This window comes from Chelonia mydas, chromosome 16 (assembly GCF_015237465.2).
Source record: "Chelonia mydas isolate rCheMyd1 chromosome 16, rCheMyd1.pri.v2, whole genome shotgun sequence".
NCBI lineage: Eukaryota > Metazoa > Chordata > Testudines > Cheloniidae > Chelonia > Chelonia mydas.
Genome location: NC_057857.1, coordinates 7,900,002 through 7,920,113, shown reverse-complemented (window position 1 = coordinate 7,920,113; position 20,112 = coordinate 7,900,002). Strand labels below are relative to the sequence as shown.

The 20,112-nt window shown below is 53.9% G+C and overlaps 1 protein-coding gene across 4 annotated transcripts in view; it reads left to right on the top strand.

Annotated features, from left to right (window-relative positions):
• WHRN (whirlin) overlaps positions 1-19,651 on the top strand; it is a 107,751-nt gene extending 88,100 nt beyond the window's left edge. For 3 of the 4 annotated variants that reach the window (XM_037879920.2, XM_037879919.2, XM_037879918.2), the window contains 5 exons: positions 6,678-6,749; positions 7,199-7,769; positions 12,958-13,136; positions 16,059-16,181; positions 18,476-19,650. In XM_037879920.2, coding sequence (XP_037735848.1) covers positions 6,678-6,749; positions 7,199-7,769; positions 12,958-13,136; positions 16,059-16,181; positions 18,476-18,658 — 1,128 coding nt within the window. In that variant the 3' untranslated portion in view covers positions 18,659-19,650. Of the gene's footprint in view, positions 1-6,677; positions 6,750-7,198; positions 7,770-12,957; positions 13,137-16,058; positions 16,182-18,475 lie in introns of all 4 variants that reach the window. The other variant, XM_043530434.1, reaches the window with a different exon arrangement.
• The last annotated feature ends 461 nt before the right edge of the window (positions 19,652-20,112 follow it).

Genomic DNA, 20,112 nt, shown 5'->3' with positions numbered 1-20,112 from the left:
TACCCTGTCTTATACAGATTCCACAGAGGAGACAAGTGGGGGGGGCCGCAAGGTGATTGTAGGGGGGTGGCGGTATTGCCATCCTTACTTCTGTGGTGCCGTCAGCACCGGGTGGCCAGAGAGCGGCAGCTGTTAGCCAGCTGCCCAGCTCTGAAGCCAGGAGCAGCGCAGAAGTAAGGATGGCAATACCACAACCCCCCCTACGGTAACCTAGTAACTCCCCCCCCCCCCCCCCCAGGCCTCTTTTGGGTCAGGACCCCTACAATTACAACATGGTGAAATTTCAGATTTAAATAGCTGAAATCATGAAATTTACAATTTTTTAAATCCTATGGCCATGAAATTGACCAAAATGGACCATTAATTTGGTAGGGCCCTACTCATGGGTCAGCGTAAAGATTTGCTGCAGTGTGACCCTTGAGAAATCCTCCTGTCCTGCAGGAAGGGAAGGAACTCGGTGCTGTTCACCCTGCAGGGGGAGAGGAATTGTAAAGGGCACAGTCACCAGAAAGCCCAGGTCCTGCTGATAATCCAAACTGAGCGAGCTGCACCTGGTCCTAGGCCTGGTTGTTACTGGCAGGGTCTCTCCAGGGGTTCCCTGATCAGTGTGGGCAGGTTTTTTGTTTATTTCCCGTGAGACCCAGGCTAGCCAAATTGTGCAATAGAAACACCCCGTCCCTCCCACTCTCCTCACCGAGCCCATTAGCTCTGAGGCCTGGCTGGAGTAGAACTGCACCGGGATCAGGGAGAGAAAGCAGCAGCCACCCTGCCAGCAGCCCTGCGCCATACAGGAGAGCTTTGCAATGCGCATCCATCAAACCAGAGTGCAAACTCCCCTACCTGTGTAGTGCTGATACTGAGACTGCACATTGGACCAGGTCTTTGGGAAAGGCTTTAGATACCCTGGTGATGGCCATGGTGTAAGAGCGGGAGCTGTCAGGCCATCTGTAGCCACACAGGCCTGGTGTGGCGGAGCAGACTTTACTGTCTCTGTAAATACTTTCTCTCTTCACTCCACCTTCCCTGGAAACTTTTTTAACCCAATGATGTTAAAGGTGGGTCTCGATTCCTGTCTCCTAAGCTTCCCTATTTATAAGGCTCTGGAGCCTTAATATTTCACCCATCCTGCCAGGGGAAGATCTTTTGAACAGGAACTCAGTGGACTTCACCCTGCAGGGCTTCAGGCTTCAAAGGTGCTGGGGGTCTAGCACAGAGGTGGACAAACTATGGCCCAGGGGCCACATCTGGCCCTCCAGACATTTTAATCCAGCCCTCAAGCTCCCGCCTGGAAGCGGGGTCTGGGGTTTGCCCTTTTCCGCATGGCTCCTGGAAGCAGCAGCATGTCCCTCTTCCAGCTCCTACGTGTAGGGGCAGCCAAGGGGCTCCGCACGCTGCCCCCACCCCAAGTGCCGCCCCCGCAGCTCCCATTGGCTGGGAACTGCAGCCAATGGGAGCTGCAGGGACGGTGCCTGCGCACAGGGCAGCACACAGAGCTGCCTGGCTATGCCTCCGCAGGGGAGCCAGAGGGGGGACATGCCGCTGTTTCTTGGAGCTGCTTGAGGTAAGCGCCGCCTGGAGCCTGCACCCCTGACCCCCTCCCGTGCCCCTGCCCCAGCCCTGATCATCCTCCTGCCCTCTGAACCCCTTGGTTCCAGCCCGGAGCACGCTCCTGCACCCCCAACTCCTCATCCCCAGCCCCACTCCAGAGCCCGCACCCCTAGCTGGAGCCCTCAAGCCCTCCTGCACCCCACCTCCAATTTCATGAGCCTTCATGGCCCCCCATACAATTTCCATACCCAGATGTGGCCCTGGGGCCAAAACGTTTGCCCACCCCTGGTCTAGCATGTGCATTTTGGAAGCTCTCCGGGCTGCATATGGCTGGTGAACTGTTAACATCCTGGCTCACGTGGCAGCCTGAAAGCTTGGAGCTCTTGTCTCTGGCACATCAGGCAGGCAGTTGAAAGTCTGGCCAGGGAAGGGTTACAGACCCAGCTGCCTCCCCCCACAGCGACATGGGGAGGGGACTGGAAGTGCTACCACTTCCTGTGTGGTTATTGACAAGCCATGGTGGGATTATAGGCTTAGGGGCAGCAGCTGGAGATCGTATCATGGAGGAGACGGTGATATTTAGGCGGCTCTCTCCTGCGAGGGGGTACGGAGCCGGGGTAAGAGGGTGCAGCTCACTGCAGGTGCTTAGCCCAATTCTGAATTTGGCCCAGTAACTGTGTCCCCCTCTTCTGTTGGATCGCATGGGTGGGGGGTGACTGAAGTTCACGCTCCCTAAAATTGTCTCTTCTTGAAATCACTGTCTCCCCCCACCCCGCCTCCATTGACATCCACTGGCCCACCTTAACCCTGCATGCAATCAGACCTTCCTGAAATTCCCGCCCCACAGCTAGCCAGGCTGGGACTAAGGATGAATTCATCCCCTATCCATTAATGGGGCTATCTGTCCCCAAAGCCTAACCCCACTGAAACCCATCCTTCTTGCCAAATAACCCTTGGCCCAACACTGGGCTCGCTGGGAATGAGAACTCATTGCCCTGAAACAAAGGCTTTCTGCTTTCTACTCCTGCCGGTGTGCCAGGCTGTGGGACGGGCTCCCATGCTACCATTGCTCTCAAGCCATGTCCATTCAAGTCCTCGTTCTCCCCCGCCCCCTAGTCCCTGTCCTAAAGCTGCAAAGAGGAGAAGCAATTTCTTCAAATGTTCTCCCTGCCTAGGGTGCCTGCGGGGCCTGGTTTGGATGTGAGTCATCTAACGGGTGGAAGGCCTTGGGATGAGTGCTTTCCAGCAGATGGGGAAATGCACATGTACCACAGATTCAAACAAACCGGTTGTTTATCCGACACTAGACAACATGCGGTTAAACACAGTCTGGACCCTGCCCATTCCAGCACAAAGGAACCAACAGCCTCATTAATGCCAGGGAAAGGAAATACGCTGTGGATCAGTGTTTCTGCAGATGTAAACTGCCTGATTGTTGACTTAATTGCGGAAGGCAGGCGAGATCAGTCTAAATAGAAGTGGGTTAAGTGGCATTTTGCTAATCCAGCAGGAGCTGTATATTATTCTTTCTAAATGCCCCCGCCATGAGAATAAACTGGTTCCCATGGGAATACAAATGACATTTGATTTGCTTGTTAATTAGCCCCCCTCTGGGCTACACGCTTTACCTGGTTGGCGAAGTGTCATTGAGCATGAGTGTGAATCCTGGTGCAAATGCCGCTCCCTCGTTCTAGAGATCCCATTGTGCTTATATGTGGGGCACATGGATCCTAGCACCAGTGCCCCCTGCGCCCTCCCCCGGTAGATAGGTCCCATTGCACTCATGGCCTGTGAGTGTGGATCTGAGCGCTAGTGCACAGCGGTTCTCCAGGGTGGGAAGGAGAGGATCCAGTTGTCCGGGTTCCCTCCAAATGACAGTGTGTTGGAGAGCGTGATTTGCTCTTGCCTGGCCTCGTGGGATCAAGAGATGTTATAACCACACTGCAGAGCCAGTTCCACCTCCAGGCGAGCAAGGCTGCAGGGCTTGGATACTACAGTGCTGGGTGCTATTGGAACCCAGGAGTTTCACCCCAGGGAGCTCTCTCCACCACGGCCCTCCCTCGGGTTTCCTGCGGGAGGAAGCCAACTTAAACCCTGCAAGCAGCCGCTACTCTGCAAGTGTCACCCACACACCTCCTGGGTGTGGTTTCTGTCCCAGCCAGTGGCATCGAGACCACTTCGGGAGAGATTAATGAGTCTGCTCTACAGCCTGAGCGAAGGGCCGTGTGGCTTTTAGCTCATGAAGTACAGGCTCGTGCATTTAGCTCTAGAGGTCCCAGGTTCGATCCCACTCGCCAGCGAGTGGGGTCTGTCAGGGTTACACAAGCAGGTTGATTCTGGGCTTACCTGCCAGCATTTGGAGCCTGTGCTGGCCCCCTTCTGTCCCCTAGTACCAGTGGGGGTATAGTCCCAGTATGCCACTCCACTCTGATGCTGTGGAGGACTTGCCACCATCCATCTGGGCCCTCTGCCGGGGTTTACACTGGCCTAAAACCAGGGTGAATCTGATCGTTGGGCTTTTAACCCAATTCCGTCCCCTCCACACAGACAAAATCAAGCCATGCTCTGCAACAGGCCCCGAGCACGCTACTATGGGCAGGGGGACACAGCGGCCTGCCTTCTCTCTCCTTCCCTGCCCCCACATGCAGTGAGAATGACGCCCTCGTGTCCGCATTCGTGCTCCCAGCCTATCAGCGCCAGGGGCCCCACCCAGCATGTTACAATTCACACTCCCAAGCGTGGAGCGCAGTAGAACTCACACGGTCCAGGGCACTCGTGCCTGGATTCACACTCAGGGCCTGCAGGACTAGATGGCAGGAGTCTCACTCTCAGCCTTTCAGAGGCTGAAAGGGGTAAGTTGTGCCCCTTACCCCTGCTGTGCCAGGTGCTTTGAAATCCTAGCGGGTGCTGAGTGCCAGGAGTCACACTTCGAACAGGGAGCTGCTCTAATCAGCAGGGGCCATGGTGGCAGAAAAGTGATGGCTCTGGCCTTGGGACAGGGGTCATAGCCCATCTGAGGCAAACTCCCGCCATGTGGTGGAGTCAGATTGGAGCCCAGGGCCCCTGCCCTCCCCTCTGCTGGGCCAGCCGGGACTGTGCCAGCCCCACGGGGATGCAGAGTGCTGCGTCAGCCTCGCCGATCTGCACAACCCCTCCGTGCAGGGAAATGACATTTCCCTGAATTCCCCGGCGTTCATTAGCCAGGCGCTCACTGCTCCGAGCCTCTCTCCTCCGGCTGACGTTACCCATCTCTCCCCCGCCCCTGATTGACAGCCCCACCGTGCCGAGAGACTAACGAACTCATTGAATTCTTTTGCTGATTTCTCGGGCTCTGCTGACGGCGTTGACATATTCCAGGCTGTATTTTGACATCTGATCATTAATTTTGGCTATAATTATAATGAAGAAAAAAAAAACCCAACACACCCAACATCTGCCAGGCATTTGCATCGGAAACCGTCTGGTCTGATTTCGTGTCAGGGCGGTGTGTGCGCGGGATGGGGGGGAGCATCTTGATTTAACCCTTTCATAGCCCGCAAAGAGTGGAAGATCCCACCAGGAAGTGAAAACATGATTGGGTCAAACCATGAGAGTGGCTCAGCCGAGCAAGGGGAGCGAGCCAACGGCACTGGGCTCCTGGGGCATGCTGGCTCCCGAAGAAGCATTTTGCTAGGGGGAAAGCATGGGGAGAAGGATGTGAAATGGAAGGGAATGTGGAAAGGGAAGTGCTGCCAAGCTGGAGGGTGATCTCTTTGCAGCGATGCTGCAATTCCTGGCGGAAAGTGAGAGAGAGGCCCAGATGCAGAGAGGGAGACCCGCACACACCACCTCACCCTCTGGGTCCTGAACGCAGTCACGGCAGACTCAGGGCGAGTCCGGTCTGAGGCTATGACCACACATCTCGCCAGTGCTAAGCTCTCCTGGAGCGGGGTTTGCTTTACTCACCAGGGCAAGTCACTGGGGCAAGGCACCCACACAGAGCTGCCGCTACCGTGAGGGTGGCTCCCACCCCAATACCGACAAGCCCATAGTCCAAAGAGTAACCAGACCCTCCAACCTGGAGAGCGAGACTCAAATGCCCAGCGGTGATCTCACACCGTGACCAGCAAGGTCATAGCCAGTGCACCTTCTCCGTGCGGGCTCAGCCATGCCCCACCCTCGTTGCTGGCCATGCTTTTCTTCCCCAGGTAGCCTAGAGCAGGAAAGGGACTCCCTGCGCCCCATCCCCAGTCTAGCGCAGCTATGCACCACGATCATCACCTGGTCCTTGGAAGGCTCCATCCCCACCAGTCCTTGGAGCGGCACCTCTGAAGACGGCCCAGGCCTGAGCAAAGCAAAGGCAGATCCCAGAGAGATCCACTCACTTGGAAGGACCCTTCTCCCACCCTGGTGGCTCTGAGCACTCGACGCTACCTAGATCATAGGCCAAATTCTGCTCTTAACTAACACGAGTGCCTCCTCCATTGAAATCAAGGGCGTTTGCGCCCATGGACCGGCGATCAGTCCTCTCTCACCTCTTGCAGACGCTGCACCGGACTGGAGCGTCCCCTTGCTCACAGCGGTGGCGCTCCTGATTCCCAGTAGAGTGGGCGAGAGGAGAAGCCAGCCCTTTGGCTTCAGCAAAGGGCTGTGTTTAAAGGGGATGCTGCCAAGATAAAAACCGTGGGCTGGACGGTTACATCCCTTGCTCCCCTAAAATTCCCCACTGCAATTAACAGGAGGGTTGGGGCCATGCAGACGGCGGCAGCAGGCCGCAGGGGTCCCTTGCATTATTAAAACTAACAAATGTAACAACAGTCCATCGCTTGAACCCACAAAGCTACTGCTTGAGCTGAAGGCCTTGCCCTCCTAGTCTGCACGTGGGGCAGAAGCAGTTTCCCATCCGGGTTGCTTTGCCAGAGCTGTGGTGCTTGGATCTCCCATGCTGCAGGGGCGACCTTGCCATGAATACAAACCTTTCTCATTGCAACCGAAAAGCTCCATTTGCTGCAAACCTTTCTGTCCACGTGAGGTTTTCTAAGATTCACCCGAAACCCCTGGGCAGCGTCTCGTGCTAGGGCCTCTGCTTTGCTTTGTGTTGCTGTACAGTGCAGTGACTGGCTGTTTTTCCCCTTCCTTTGTGTGCCTAGAACACCGCAGACCTGGAGGGAGGCGGAGAGGGACTCCAAAGCAGTATTAATGCCCTGCCGGACATCTCCCTGGTAAGAGATCTCACCTTCTCTAGCCAGTGCTTCCTCAAAAGGAAACAGATGCTAACTGAAGGCATCATCTTCTCAAATACTTTCCCCCATCACTAACCTGTGGAACTCACTGCAGCAGGGCACGATTGGAACAAATAATGCAGCATAGTTAGAAAAAAGGACTTGGGGTCTGTGAATAAGAACAGCATCCGCAGTTACTGGAGCTAAAAACAGGACTATTCCTCTATCAATCTTCACACTCCAGGGGATATTCAGATTGCTCCTGAGGTCAGGAAGAAACTTCCAGCCTGTCACCTCCAATCCAGGTGAAACGTCTGACACGCGTCACTGGAGGTGACAGGACACCAGGCTCCGGGGGTGATGGGCCAGTTCTCAGGTGTCCAGGCGGGGGAAGGGCCCCTCGTCCCACATAGCGGCATCTAATGGCTTCTTGTTCTGGTTTTTCACAGGACGATGTTTCGTCTTTCCCTGAGGAACCGCCCAGCTTTAAGCCCCCACCTCCTCCTCCGGCTCAAGAGCTGGACTCCTCCACTGCCCAGCTCGCGAAAGTCACACCCAAGCGCCCTTCCTCTGAATCCTCCCAGTCAGGCCTCTTCTTCGTGGCCCCTCCCAGCCCCACCCCACCTCCCAGCCACCCCGACAAGGACACAGCCAGCATGACTTCCACCTCGGCCTCTGTGTCCACTGAGGATTCTGCCTTGAGTCCCGTCTATGCCGCCGTTTCCCCTGCCACTCTCAGCTCCGGGAGGCACATGGGTGCCCACTTGTCCTTGGTCAACCAGCACCCGATAGGCCCCTTCCCCCGAGTTCAGTCTCCAACCAGGCTGAAGAGCCCATCTCCTGAGAGCACCCCAGTCAGTAGCCTCCCAATGCCTGTTCCTCCCCCTCCCGCATCGTATCCGGAGCCAGACAAAGGCAGCCTGCAGTCAGCGATCAACCAGCACTTCGTCATGGTGGAGGTGCATCGGCCCAACAGCGAGCCGGACGTGAATGAAGTGAGATCCTTGCCCCAAGCCCGAGGTGGGTGGCTGTGCCTGCTGGAGTGACCCTGGGGGGCATGGCCAGGTTAAAGAACCACTGTACAAATTGCCACTCAGGCAAGTAACACTGAAGGGGTTTGTTCACGCTCTGTTCTCTCTGTTCCTCTTTTGCATTGCTCTGTTTGGACAATGAGACTAGTCGGTTTCACTCTTCTTTACAGCCACTTCTAGTCCATTTCCATTTCCTGACCTAGCACAAGGCCTGGATGTTAGCATTGCAAACACCACAGGGGGAGGAACTGACAGTGAAACCCACTCTAAGGACTTGCAGTGATGGGAAAAAACAGGGCTATTCTGCTGCCTCACCCAGGCAGCTAGATCAGAGAAGCCCCAGAAATCTGGGCTTGAAAAGGCAGAGAGTCTTTCTGAGATGAGAGAGAGCTAGAGGGAAGGGCAGGGAGAAACCCTTGAGAACAGCCTATTGACGGGGGAGTTTGAGGACTGAGTCTTATATCTGTAAATACAGCCCTGCTCGAGATACTCAAAGGTATTTAGGTTCGACACTCCAATCTGGGCCTTTGTTTCAAAGGGTTTGTCTGCACGAGAAAACTGACGGGAATAGCTCTTCTGGAATAAGAATGTCCAAGGGGGAGCTACTCCAGAATAGCTACTGCACTTTAAATTCATGTCCTACCTTATTCTGGAATAACTTCCTCATGTAAGCAAGCCCTTTACTGAAACCGCAGGAAGGAGGTAAATTGGGGCAACGCCCAATAATTGCGTGCGGTGGTAAAAGCAACATTGCCAACTCTCCTGATTTTATTGGAATATTTTGCTGTTCTTGAAGCCCCAGATGCTGGAGTCATGTGAGAATATTCAGATTACATGTTAAAAAAAAATCAGTGTCTAGGTCTCCTAATTGCGAATAAAAGTTTGACATCGCCTTTCAGAATAATAATTAATATAACACAATCCCTAGCTCTTATGTAACCAGGTGTTGTATCATTATAATTATTATTAAGTGTTAGGATCAAAAATCGAGAGGGCAACTCAGAAGAGGCCCAAATTATGGTTTTAATCTCATGAGTTTTAAGCTGATTTCATGATCTTTGAATGCTTGGCATTGGCAATGCTGTCAGCACGGGGTGCGGGGCTTGGCACTCATTACAGTACCCTGCCTCCTACCACCTTGTGCTCAGTGAACTTTTGTAAGCCTCCCCTAGCTTTCCAGTGCAATTTTACCTGACCTTTACTTAAAGACCAAGCTCCGCTAGGCAGCTCATTGCATCTGGTCTCCTGGGCAAGTCTTGCTGCGTTTGTTAATAAAATCTGTTTCTGGTAGAATTCTAAAAGAAAAGAGAAATAACCCCAGGACTTTTTCCAGTAGTCTCTGGGTTGAGAAAAGCTTGTTTGGCAAAAAGCTGAATTTAGAGGCCCGATTTAACCAGGTGTTGGTCTTTTAAACGTGTGTTTGGGGTGGGGGTGGGGGGTAAGGGAAGTGCAAAGAGGACATCAAGGGAAAGTTACCCAGAAGGAAACATGAGGTCCCAAAGGAGAGAGCTGCCGTTTGACCCCACTAGAGTCACTATGACAGTGGATCGATGTTGGGGTGTACTCGAGTCAACTGATATTCCACCCCATCAGTCCTCTGCTCAGTGCTTTCTGGCTGGCTGAGGTGTCCCCAGGCCAGAATCCAGTTCCAGCGTGACCAAGACTCCAGGACTGGATTTCTCTGGCACTTGTTTGACCCAATTCTCATTGTCACTAGGGCCTGTTTACACTGTCAATGACTCGCTTTACCCCCCCACCCCCCCCCTCCCCCCCCACCCCCCCCCCCCCGAGCCCTGTAAAGGGGCCTTGATGTAAATGAAAATCAGCCTCAAAGTTTGTCCTACTGTGTGACAGGCAGAGACCTCCTGGTGATTCACTCAAAATACAGTTGGGGGAAACACCCGAACTGGCTTTCTGTGCCCACCTGGAATGGACTCTGGCCTGAGCCCTGGAAACCCCAAAGGGCAATTTTCCATCTTCTCCTAGACACCAGACTCTGGAAACACTCCATGCAGGTGGCTTTGCTTCCCTCTCGTGGTACCATTTACACACTGCAGATGTCACTGCTGGTGGGTGATGGATGACGTGATTTTCTATTCCGTTCTGTTCTGTATAGGGTGCTCTGCCTGGCCACCACCATGGCATAGCCAATGGGTTCGTAGGGCCCAGTGCAGCTCTGGATACAGCCCGTCATCCCCCCTCTTCTTCCTCCCAGTCATGGTTTGAGTCCCCACCTGCAATCCCATTAAGAATGTTTGTTCAGATTTATTATTACTGATTATTATCCTTCCAGGAGCAGCAGAGGCTCCAGCCGAGGTCAGGGTTCCACTGCGCTAGGTGCTGTACAGAGATATAATAGGAGACCGGCTACGTCCTGAAGAGCTAACACACTAAATACACAAGACAGACACAGTGTGAAAAAGGAAAGTGGGTGGAATGACTTGCCCGCGGTTACTCAGCTGGGCAATGGCAGATCCAGGGCCAGAAGCCAGTTCTCCTGAGTCCTAGTCCAGTGCTTTCACCACACTGCTTTGCTAGCTCTCCTCGCACGCTTGGTGGCTTGGTTGATAAGAAACTGAATTTTCATTACTGAGACCCATTTCAAGTCCAGTTTGAGCTCTTGTTACATACATTCAGCCGGGACACTGGCTTTGATTCCCTGTTGCTGAGCCTGTGGATGGAGGCTCCTCCGAGAGCCTTCTGCTGACAGACATCAGCCCAATCCCTTGCACAAACAGGTGCACGCACCCAGCCTCTCTCCCGGTTCCCGGCACTCCCCTAGATTGCCTCCCAACCATGGTCAAGGGTAGCCTGACTCAGCACTGCATTCTGCACGTCACAAACCTCTCCCACCTAACCTTCCCGTCCCTCGCGTCCGTAATGTCCTGGAACAGCCCCAACTCATCTCAGGTTCTACATTGGCCCAATGCCTGATAGGGCTTTGAGAGCTGAGTTAGTCCCATGGAGGTACCCAAGCAGGATAGAGCTGAGCAATGAAGCTGATAGTCATTTACCTCAGTATCTTAATACTTAATCATTTCAAGAAGCACCCCGTTCCTGGGGGTCATTTCCCTCCAACACATGTCCTGAAGACCTGGTAGAACCCCTCCACTTTGCAATGTCTCTGGGGCAGAACTACCCACGCTCTGCAGGGGTGTGTGGAGTAGACCCTGGTTGATATCCATCCAGAACTGTGGACAGCCACGCTGGCACTTTGATTGGGTCTGAGTGCTTAACCTCTGCAGATGGGATTGAAAGTTCAGTGTCAGAGAAGCACTGCTGCTTGCATGTGCCGCAGGGAGACAATCCTGCACGGTCTGGAGGAATGGCCTCTGGGTGAAATTCTCCTCTGTGCAGCGGGCTACCACGTTGCCTCTATGCCACTTTAGTCCCACTTGGGACCTCTTCTGAGGGTTTAAGTGGCATGTAGGTCTTTTGCCGGCCCTCTGCGTAGGGGGGAATTTCACCTAGATGTCCTAATAGGTCTGATTGCTGAGTTCTCTGATTAACCATTTGTTTGCTGCACAGAATGCAGCAAGGACGTCAGGTGAAAATATCTGCGTTCAGCCGAGGGTGGGGGGTGGGACGGACAAGATGCCCCGAAGCAATGTCAAGGGGACATCAAAGGCTGCCCAGAGCAGCAGCAGAGATTGAGCCCGCTGCTCAGCCTTTGCAGCGCATGGGAAATGCGGTTTCCCTAGTTAATGGTGGGTCTATAAAACGGGCGATTTACACCCAATTTGAGGTGTATTTTTTTTATGATTTATTACTGGTTAATAAATCTCATGCAAATATATGCAAATGAACGTTTTAAATCAGCTTGCCTGAAGCGCAATGCAAGCTGTTCGGCAGCTCACTGTGTTTCTTGATGTGCGTTAGGCATAGACGCACAGCTCTGCAAAACTAGGGGGCTCCATTTCTCTGGGGCTTAGGTTCCTGCTTTCAGTCCACTGAGTGCAGAACCCCTGATGTTTTGCTTGGTGATTTATTTTCAAACAAGCCCCAAAGGAAATTCTGACTGTGTCAAATCTCACTGGAAACATCCCTGAAAACCTATGAAATTGCAAACTGAATGTGGATTTATTACAAACCCCATGAATTAGCTCTGGTTTGCTTGAATCTGGACGTATTTTCCTTCCAGAGACGGAGAAGACCCTTTGGCTGAATGTGTGCTGGCTTTCAAGTTTGTGTCAAAATGAGAGATGGGCCTAAAAAGGAACCCTAGAGCCATCCCCTCCACTTGATCTGTATTCAGATCTGGTCCTAGATCTGAATTTAGGGCCAAATTTTCTAAAAAGCTAAGCTCTTAATGTGCACGGTTCTGATGATCTGGCCCCATTTCTGGGCCTCTGGTTCATTGGAAAATCTGAGCCCTCGTGATTTGGGCCTGTGTCTACACTTAGCCCAAACCACACACCCCCACCCCCCACATCTGAACATTGGGGAAGTTAGGCCCAGACCTGTAAAGATGTTTAGGCACCTAACTCCCAATGACGTAGTGTCTGAGCCTTCATGTCCGGATCTGAATCTGGAATGAACGTGGCAGCTCAGGGCCCATCTCTAAACCGGACCTGGAAGCAGCTGCCCCTGGCTGCATTTTGGGGTTCAGCGGGGCCCATTCCAGCCAACTGCAAACACTCCAGGCAAGTCTCCCCCAGCTGCATGATGCACAGAGAAAGGTGAGGTCCTTGGTGCTGCGTGAATCCCAGGTGCCCTTGATCAGGGAATTCCCCACTCCAGGTACCGTTGCAGACTGGGGGGTGATGTGGCTTTACTGACATATGGGAGTCTTGCTTGCCAGGCAGCGCTGGGTGCAGGGGGTTCCCAATGGGAAACTGAGGGTATGTCTACACTTCAACCACTGCAGTTATTCAGTGTAGACACTACTTGGGCTGACAGGAGGGGTTAGGTAATCCACCTCCCGGAGAGGCAGCAGCTAAGACAATGGAAGAATTCTTTCATTGACCTAGCGCTGCGTACACTGGGGGTTAGGTTGGCTTAACTACGTCTCTCAGGGGGGTGGATTTTTCACACCCTTGAGCGACACAGCTATGCCAGTGCAAGTTCTCAGTGTGGACCAGCCCAAGTTTGCGGTGTTCGAGTGAAGTCTCCCACCACGCCGCCTCTGTGCTGCTCTTTCCCTCCTGCTGACAGCCCTGGTCCTGCTCTTCCCCCAGCCTCCACGCTCTCCCAGCTGTCGGACAGCGGGCAGACCCTCAGCGAGGACAGCGGGGTGGACATCGGCGAAGTGGAGCTGAGCGGCAGGGACAAGACCCAGCAGCAGATCCCTGGGAAAAGCCGAGGTCCCAAGGAGGCACCGAGAAGCGATGGGCCAGCAGAGGCAGCCTCCAAACCGGTGAGGCACCCAGCAGGGCTAGCATAGGCGGTGGTCCTTGCTGGGCAAAGAGACAGGCTGCGTATAAAGGCCCCATGTCCCGCAGACACAAGTACCGCACGTCTCATACCCGCTTGGGGAGGCAGGCCTAGAACCCAGGGCCCTTCGTGCTCTGTGTCGACGCGGCAGTCAGAGGTGTGACGGCCGCACGCGCAGACAGGCCTGAGCTCGCTTTGAACTAGCGAGATCAGATAACAAAGCCGCGGCAACACGAGCTAGCTGTCCAAGCAGAGCATCCCCAGGGTCCCGGGGGGCTTGTAAAGTCTGTGCTGGTGCCTCTTCGCTGCTCCTGGGTCTCGCACTAGCTAGATCAAAGCTAGCTCGGGTATGTCTACACATGCGGCTGTCGCGCCCCTGTTTGCAGTGGAGACATGCCCCTAAGCATGCAGCCCTTTGCCCCTGGAGATGATGGAGCTGCTAGCATTAGCTGACCCAGCCACGAGAGAGCACGACTGGTCCTTCACTCAGAGGCTATGTCTACCCTGCACACAGCTGGCAGTGGCTTTAGGGTATGTGTAGCTACATGCCACAGTGAAAAGCAAGCTGCATCCACACTGTGGTGTGTGGCTACATGTGACAGGGACAGGCTGAGGCAGCAGGATGCTCCATTGTGGATAGAAAGCTGGCTAGATTGTCGGGCTCAACGGGTAGTGATCAATGGCTCAGTGTCTAGTTGGCAGCCAGTATCAAGCGGAGTGCCCCAGGGGTCGGTCCTGGGGCTGGTTTTGTTCAACATCTTTATCCATTATCTGGAGGATGATGTGGATTGCACCCTCAGCAAGTTCGCAGATGACACTAACCTGGAGGGAGAGGTAGATATGCTGGAGGGTAGGGATAGGGTCCAGAGTGACCTAGACAAATTGGAGGATTGGGCCAAAAGAAATCTGATGAGGTTCAACAAGGACAAGTGTAGAGTCCTGCACTAGGGATGGAAGAATCCCATGCACCGCTACAGGCTGGGGACCGACTGGCTATGCGGCAGTTCTGCAGAAAAGGAGCTGGATATGAGTCAGCAGTGTGCCCTTTTTGCGAAGAAGGCTAACGGCATATTGGGCCGTATTAGTAGGAGCATTCCCAGCAGATCGAGGGAAATGATTATTCCCCTCTATTCGGCACTGGTGAGGCCGCACCTGTAATATTGTGTCCAGTTTTGATCCCCCGAAGACAGAAGGGATGTGGACAAATTGAAGAGAGTCCAGAGGAGGGCAATGAAAATGACTAGGGGGCTGGGGCACACGACTTACACAGAGAGGCTGAGGGAACTGGGCTTATTTAGTCTGCAGAAGAGAAGAGTGAGGGGGGATTTGATAGCAGCCTTCAACTACCTGAAGGGGGGTTCCAAAGAGGATGGAGCTCGGCTGTTCTCAGTGGTGGCAGATGACAGAACAAGAAGCAATGGTCTCAAGTTGCAGTGGGGGAGGTCTAGGTTGGTTATTAGGAAACACTATTTCACTAGGAGGCGGGTAAAGCACTGGAATGGGTTCCCTAGGGAGGTGGTGGAATCTCCATCCAGAGAGGTTTTTAAGGCCCGGCTTGACAAATCCCTGGCTAGGATGATTTAGTTGGGGTTGGTCCTGCTTTGAGCAGGGGGTTGGACTAGATGACCTTCTGAGGTCTCTTCCAACCCTTCTATGATTGTATTATTATAAACAAGACACAAAAAGTAATTCTTCTGCTCTACTCCACACTGATTAGGCCTCAGCTGCAGTATTGTGTCCAGTTCTGGGTGCCACATTTCAGGAAAGATGAGGACAAATTGGAGAAAGTCCAGAGAAGAGCAACAAAAATGATTAAAGGTCTAGAAACATGACCTGTGAGGGAAGATTGAAAAAATTGGGTTTGTTTAGTCTGGAAAAGAGAAGACTGAGAGGGGACATGATAACAGTTTTCAAGAACATAAAAGGTTGTTACAAGGAGGATTGAGAAAAATTGTTCTTCTCAACCTCTGAGGATTGGACAAGAAGCAATGGACTTAAATTGCAGCAAGGGAGGTTTAGGTTGGACATTAGGAAAAACTTTCTGTCCGGGTGGTTAAGCACTGGAATAAATTGCCTAGGGAGGTTGTGGAATCTCCATCACTGGGGATTTTTAAGAGCAGTTTGGACAAACACCTGCAGGGATGGTCTAGATAATGCTTAGTCCTGCCCTGAGTGCAGGGGACTGGACTAGATGACCTCTCGAGGTCTCTCCCAGTCCTACGATGCTATGATTGCTAACAAGAGCAGTGAGGAGGCGCTGCTTGAGCGTGTAGAGGGCCATGCAGGGTATATAGGCTGGGGATTGTGGCGTGTCTGGACTCTATTCGCGTTAACCACACCCCATCATCTAGCCTGCTATTTAGCCCTGTGCTGGGGGCGTGCAGTGTCCGTACTCTCCACGCCACTGTAGGGAGTGTGCAGTGTAGACAGGCCACCGCACACAAAGGCAGGCTGGGATGGGCCGGAGTTTGTAGTACTAAGGTGCTGGCCACCCAGCTGCCCTGCCCGGTGTGCCTCAGGGCCGACGGCCTTTTGGAGACCATCCTGCTGCGGCTGCCCCCAGGATGCTGTGATGTCCCACTTCAGCTGCAAAGCCGAGGATGGCGGATCTCGGCCGCCCAGAGTCTCATTCGCATCAGGCAATCAGCTCGTTCCGCTGCTCTTCCCACCAGGTCATTGAAGAGGCTACAGGGCCGTGGCCAGAGAGGTTGCAGGCTCCACGTTCCTCAGCCACGGAAAAGGGCCCCATACAAGCACAACAAGGCAGGCTGGAAAGGGTTAACCTGCTTGGCATTGGGTCCCCAGACCCAGGAGGTCCGGTCTGTCTGGGGCGGGGCAGGATGGCCTGGAGAGAAGGCTCCCCACCCAGCCCTCCTCAATCGCGTTGCTGTTTCTCCCTCCGCAGCCTGGCCTTCTGGAGCCCACATCGTGTCTGATTCGAGTGGTGAAGAGCGCGCCGACCCTGGGGATCGCCATCGAGGGCGGCGCCAACACCCGGCAGCCTCTGCCCCGGATAGTCACCATACAGGTACGGCGTGCTGGGAACGGGAGTAGCTCGGTGCAGATGCTCCTCCGTGGCTCCAAGCTCTGAAACGTCTTGTGAGATTTTCACACCTGGGCTCTTCTAACAGGGACATGCCCAGAATCCAGCCTCCCTCCTGTCTTCTACACCTGCTGGGTTTATCGTTCCCCTCACTGGGAGATGGAGACAGAATGCTGGCTGTTGATTACGTCGTCCCTCTCATATCAAGGTGTTGCCACCATTCAGGTCTTCCAGTCTCCAGCAGAGGGCGAGCATGTTCTCAGGGAGGGGAGAGTATAAAAGTCAGCTAGGTCCAGGAGAGGAGGCTCATCTTGCGTTTCCCCTAGGGGATGAGATTGTAACTTGGGGCTTGTCTACACAGACACTTAGTCCACGGTACACTGGGGTGTGAAGCCGCCCCGCACTAGCACGCCGAGCACTAAATGTCCATCTGGACCTGGCTGCGCACTAACTGTTCCCTGGTGCACTTTGACCTACTCCAGTTTCCAAGTGAGATCAAAGCGCACTAAGGAACTGTTAGTGTGCAGTAGCAGGTCCACGTGGACACTTAGTGTGCAGCAGGTTAGGGTGGGCTAGACTCACACCTCAGCCTGTCTTGGACTAAGTGTCCATGAGCAGTGGTTCTCAACTAGGGGTACGCGTCAGAGGTCTTCTGGGGGTACATCAACTCCTCTAGATATTTGCCTAGTTTTTCAACAGGCTACATGAAAAGCACTAGCAAAGTGAGCACAAACTAAAATTTCATACCGATGATGAGTTGTTTGTACTGCTCTGTATACTATACACTGAAATGTCAGTACAATACTTATATTCCAGTTGATTTATTTTATAATTATATGGTGAAAATGAGAAAGTCCGCAATTTGTCAGTAATGGCGTGTTGTGACACTTTTGTATGTTTATGTCTGATTTTGTAAGCAAGTAGTTTTTAAGTGAGGTGAAACTTGCAGGGAGACAAGACAAATCAGACACCTGAAAGGGGTACAGTGGTCTGGGAAGGTTGAGAACCACAGGGAAGGGGTTGGAATGGGGGCAGGGAAGAGGTGGGGCACGGGTGGGGCCTCACAGAAGGGGTGGAGTGGGGGTGGGGGCGGGGCCGGGCAGCAGGTGCGGGCGGGAGTGGTGGTCAGTGGTGCGGCCCTCGGGCCAATGTACTAGTCCTCATGTGGCCCTCGTGGTCATTTGAGTTTGAGACCCCTGGACTAGATGATCTCCTGAGGTCTCCTCCAACCCTGATCTTCTATGAGTCTCTGATGGTAACTCTTCAGCCCTGCCCCCTTGGGCTCAAAAAGTGAAGCAGCAGAGTTGCAAACCGCTTCAAACAATCAGCTCAGCTGCTGGGGTGGCCATAATACTCATTTGAGTGCCGGCTCTCCAGCAATGCCGGCAAAGCTATGCCCTTCGTGGCTGGGTCTTGGGTACCCGCTGTTCACGCATCTCCAGTAAAGATGGTTCCCTGAGGGAGCAGCGCTCATACTAGACGAGCAACCAGGCACCGCAATGTGCAAAAGGCAAAGCAAACGGTTCAGGCGACCGCCACAGGCTGAGAACTCCCTGTCCAGACTAATCAGGGAGTCCGGCTGAATAACGGTATTGCACGCAACAAATACGAACGCAAACGCAGCGACCGGGGAGCTGGCAAACCAAAGACCGCGCAATGCTATCGCCCCAGCTCTAGTAGTGTCATTCATTTGTATGACAGCAACGCCAAAAGAGGCCACCTGAGATCAGAGCCCCACGGCCCCTGGCGTTGTACAAACACACAGCGAGAGACAGGTCCTGCTCAAAGAGCTTACAGAACGAATAGACACAGGGAGGGAGATGACAGAGAGGTGAAGGGATTTGCCGCCGGCCAGAGCTGGGATTTGACCCTGGGTCTCCTGTGTCCTACTCCGATGCCCCAACATCCTGGGCACTTTCTGTAAACCTAAGGCTAACCCAGCTCCATTGGCCAGAGCACAACCCAGGGAATTACATTCTGCCTCTTTAAAGGTCCCTGGTTTTTGATTGGATACAGTATTCTTCACTCGTTGTCCTAAACTGTTGTGTAATGTTGCATGGAGCTATTAAGCAGCCGTTGTGCCCCAGAGATGGCTGCATTTCAGAGTGGGCTAAGGCCTAGCTCCTCAAAGGTATTTAGGTGCCTGAATTGAAATCAGTGGGACTTAGGCACTTAAAAACCATTCAGGATCTGGGCCTAAGCGACCCCTGAAGCATCTGGGGATAAAGGCTGCTATATATGTGAGCGTTTCCCTCTCGTCTGTTCCTGCCCTGCCACAGCGAGGAGGATCTGCCCACAACTGCGGGAAGCTGAAGGTGGGACACGTGATCCTGGAGGTGAACGGCACAACGCTGCGGGGAAAGGAGCACCGGGAAGCCGCGCGTGTCATCGCTGAGGCCTTTAAAACAAAAGAGAAGGACCACATCGATTTCCTAGTCACTGAGTTCAACGTCGCACTTTAGGGGGCTTGGCCGCCCCCGAGCCAAACGGACAGAAGAGGGAGGGAGCTGGATTGGACGGGGCTTCAGGCGGATCGGCACACGGGTTAACACGTGCACCCACATGCCCCAGCACAGAAGCCACCCTCCATGGCAGAGCTGGCGCTGTCCCCTGTCCTGCATATGCCCGTTCACACACACGCACGTTCCAGGCACAGAACATGGGCGGCCAGCCCCAGGCGGGCGCTTCGCGGTGCCTTGCTTCTGGGGCTGACAGCAGCGGTGCCGGTGACAGGCCCCAGCGCCGAGAAGGACTGTGGGAGAGCGTGGGTAGGGTGGGGGCAAAGGCAGGGAAGGGAGAGGAAGCAACGGAGGGTGTGGGAGAGAGAACACTGACTCCAGCTGATCCCCGCATCTCCTGCCTGGGCATTTACTCTGGGCACTGCCCCTCCTCTGTCTCTCTTCAGTGGTTCAGATTCATTTCCCAGTTTAAGCCATATTCCAGATGGTCTTTCCCTGCACCTCCTCCTCGATGAGGGGAGCCAGCCGCATCCTTGAGAGCTCACCCCCACCCTGCCCCTTCCCCCACCGGCGTCTCTCTCCCCTCCGTTATTCCCCCTTCCTCCGCACAGAGAATCCCTCCAGGCCTGGGACATCGGGTGGGGTGAAGGAGTGCAGCCATAGGTGCAGGGTGCCCTGCCATGCAGTAACGTTACTGTCACACATGCTGTGCAGGGAACTCCAGGGCTGCTCATGGCATCAGTGAAGTGGGGGTGGGGAACGGAGGAGGGATTTCTTTGGTGATCACTGGTTTAATGTGTTCTCTCGGGAGCTGGGTGGCAGGCACGTGACACTGGCCTCCATCAAGGCTCCACGCCTTGTGTCCCAGCGTGTACAGTAATGGATGCCTTGTACATTGCCAGCCGTGTCAGTGTATTTATATATACAGAGCTTGTGCTTTTAATTTTTCAATAAATCGAACGGGTTCGAAAAAAAAGTCGGCTGGCTAGTGGGGGTCTCTCCCGATCCCGGCCGGCTGCAGAGGTGTGGCGATCAGCTCTGGGCAGGGGCGGTTGCTCTCTGTGTTTCAACAATTGGTACCCAGGGGTCCCCAACCTACGAGTTGTTGTTATTGTTTGCATTGCAACCGAGATCAGGGCCCCATTGGGTGCTACACAGACACAGAGTGAGAGAGTCCCTGCCCCGACGAGCTTGCATTTAAATAGCCAAGACACACAAAGTGCGGGGAGGAGAACAGAGAAACCCATGTGCACACCCCACGCCAGGCCTTCATTCTGCAGCACCGTGGGCACATGCAGCATGCACTGTGTGTGTGGTGTAGGGCGTGTGTGTGTGTGTGTGTGTGCAGAGCACGTTTGTGCCGCGTGCGGTGTGTGTGCAGAGGAGGTGTGTACCACAGGCAGTGTGTGTGTGTGAGTGCAGAGTACGGAAGTGGCCATGTACAGGGGGCATGCGTG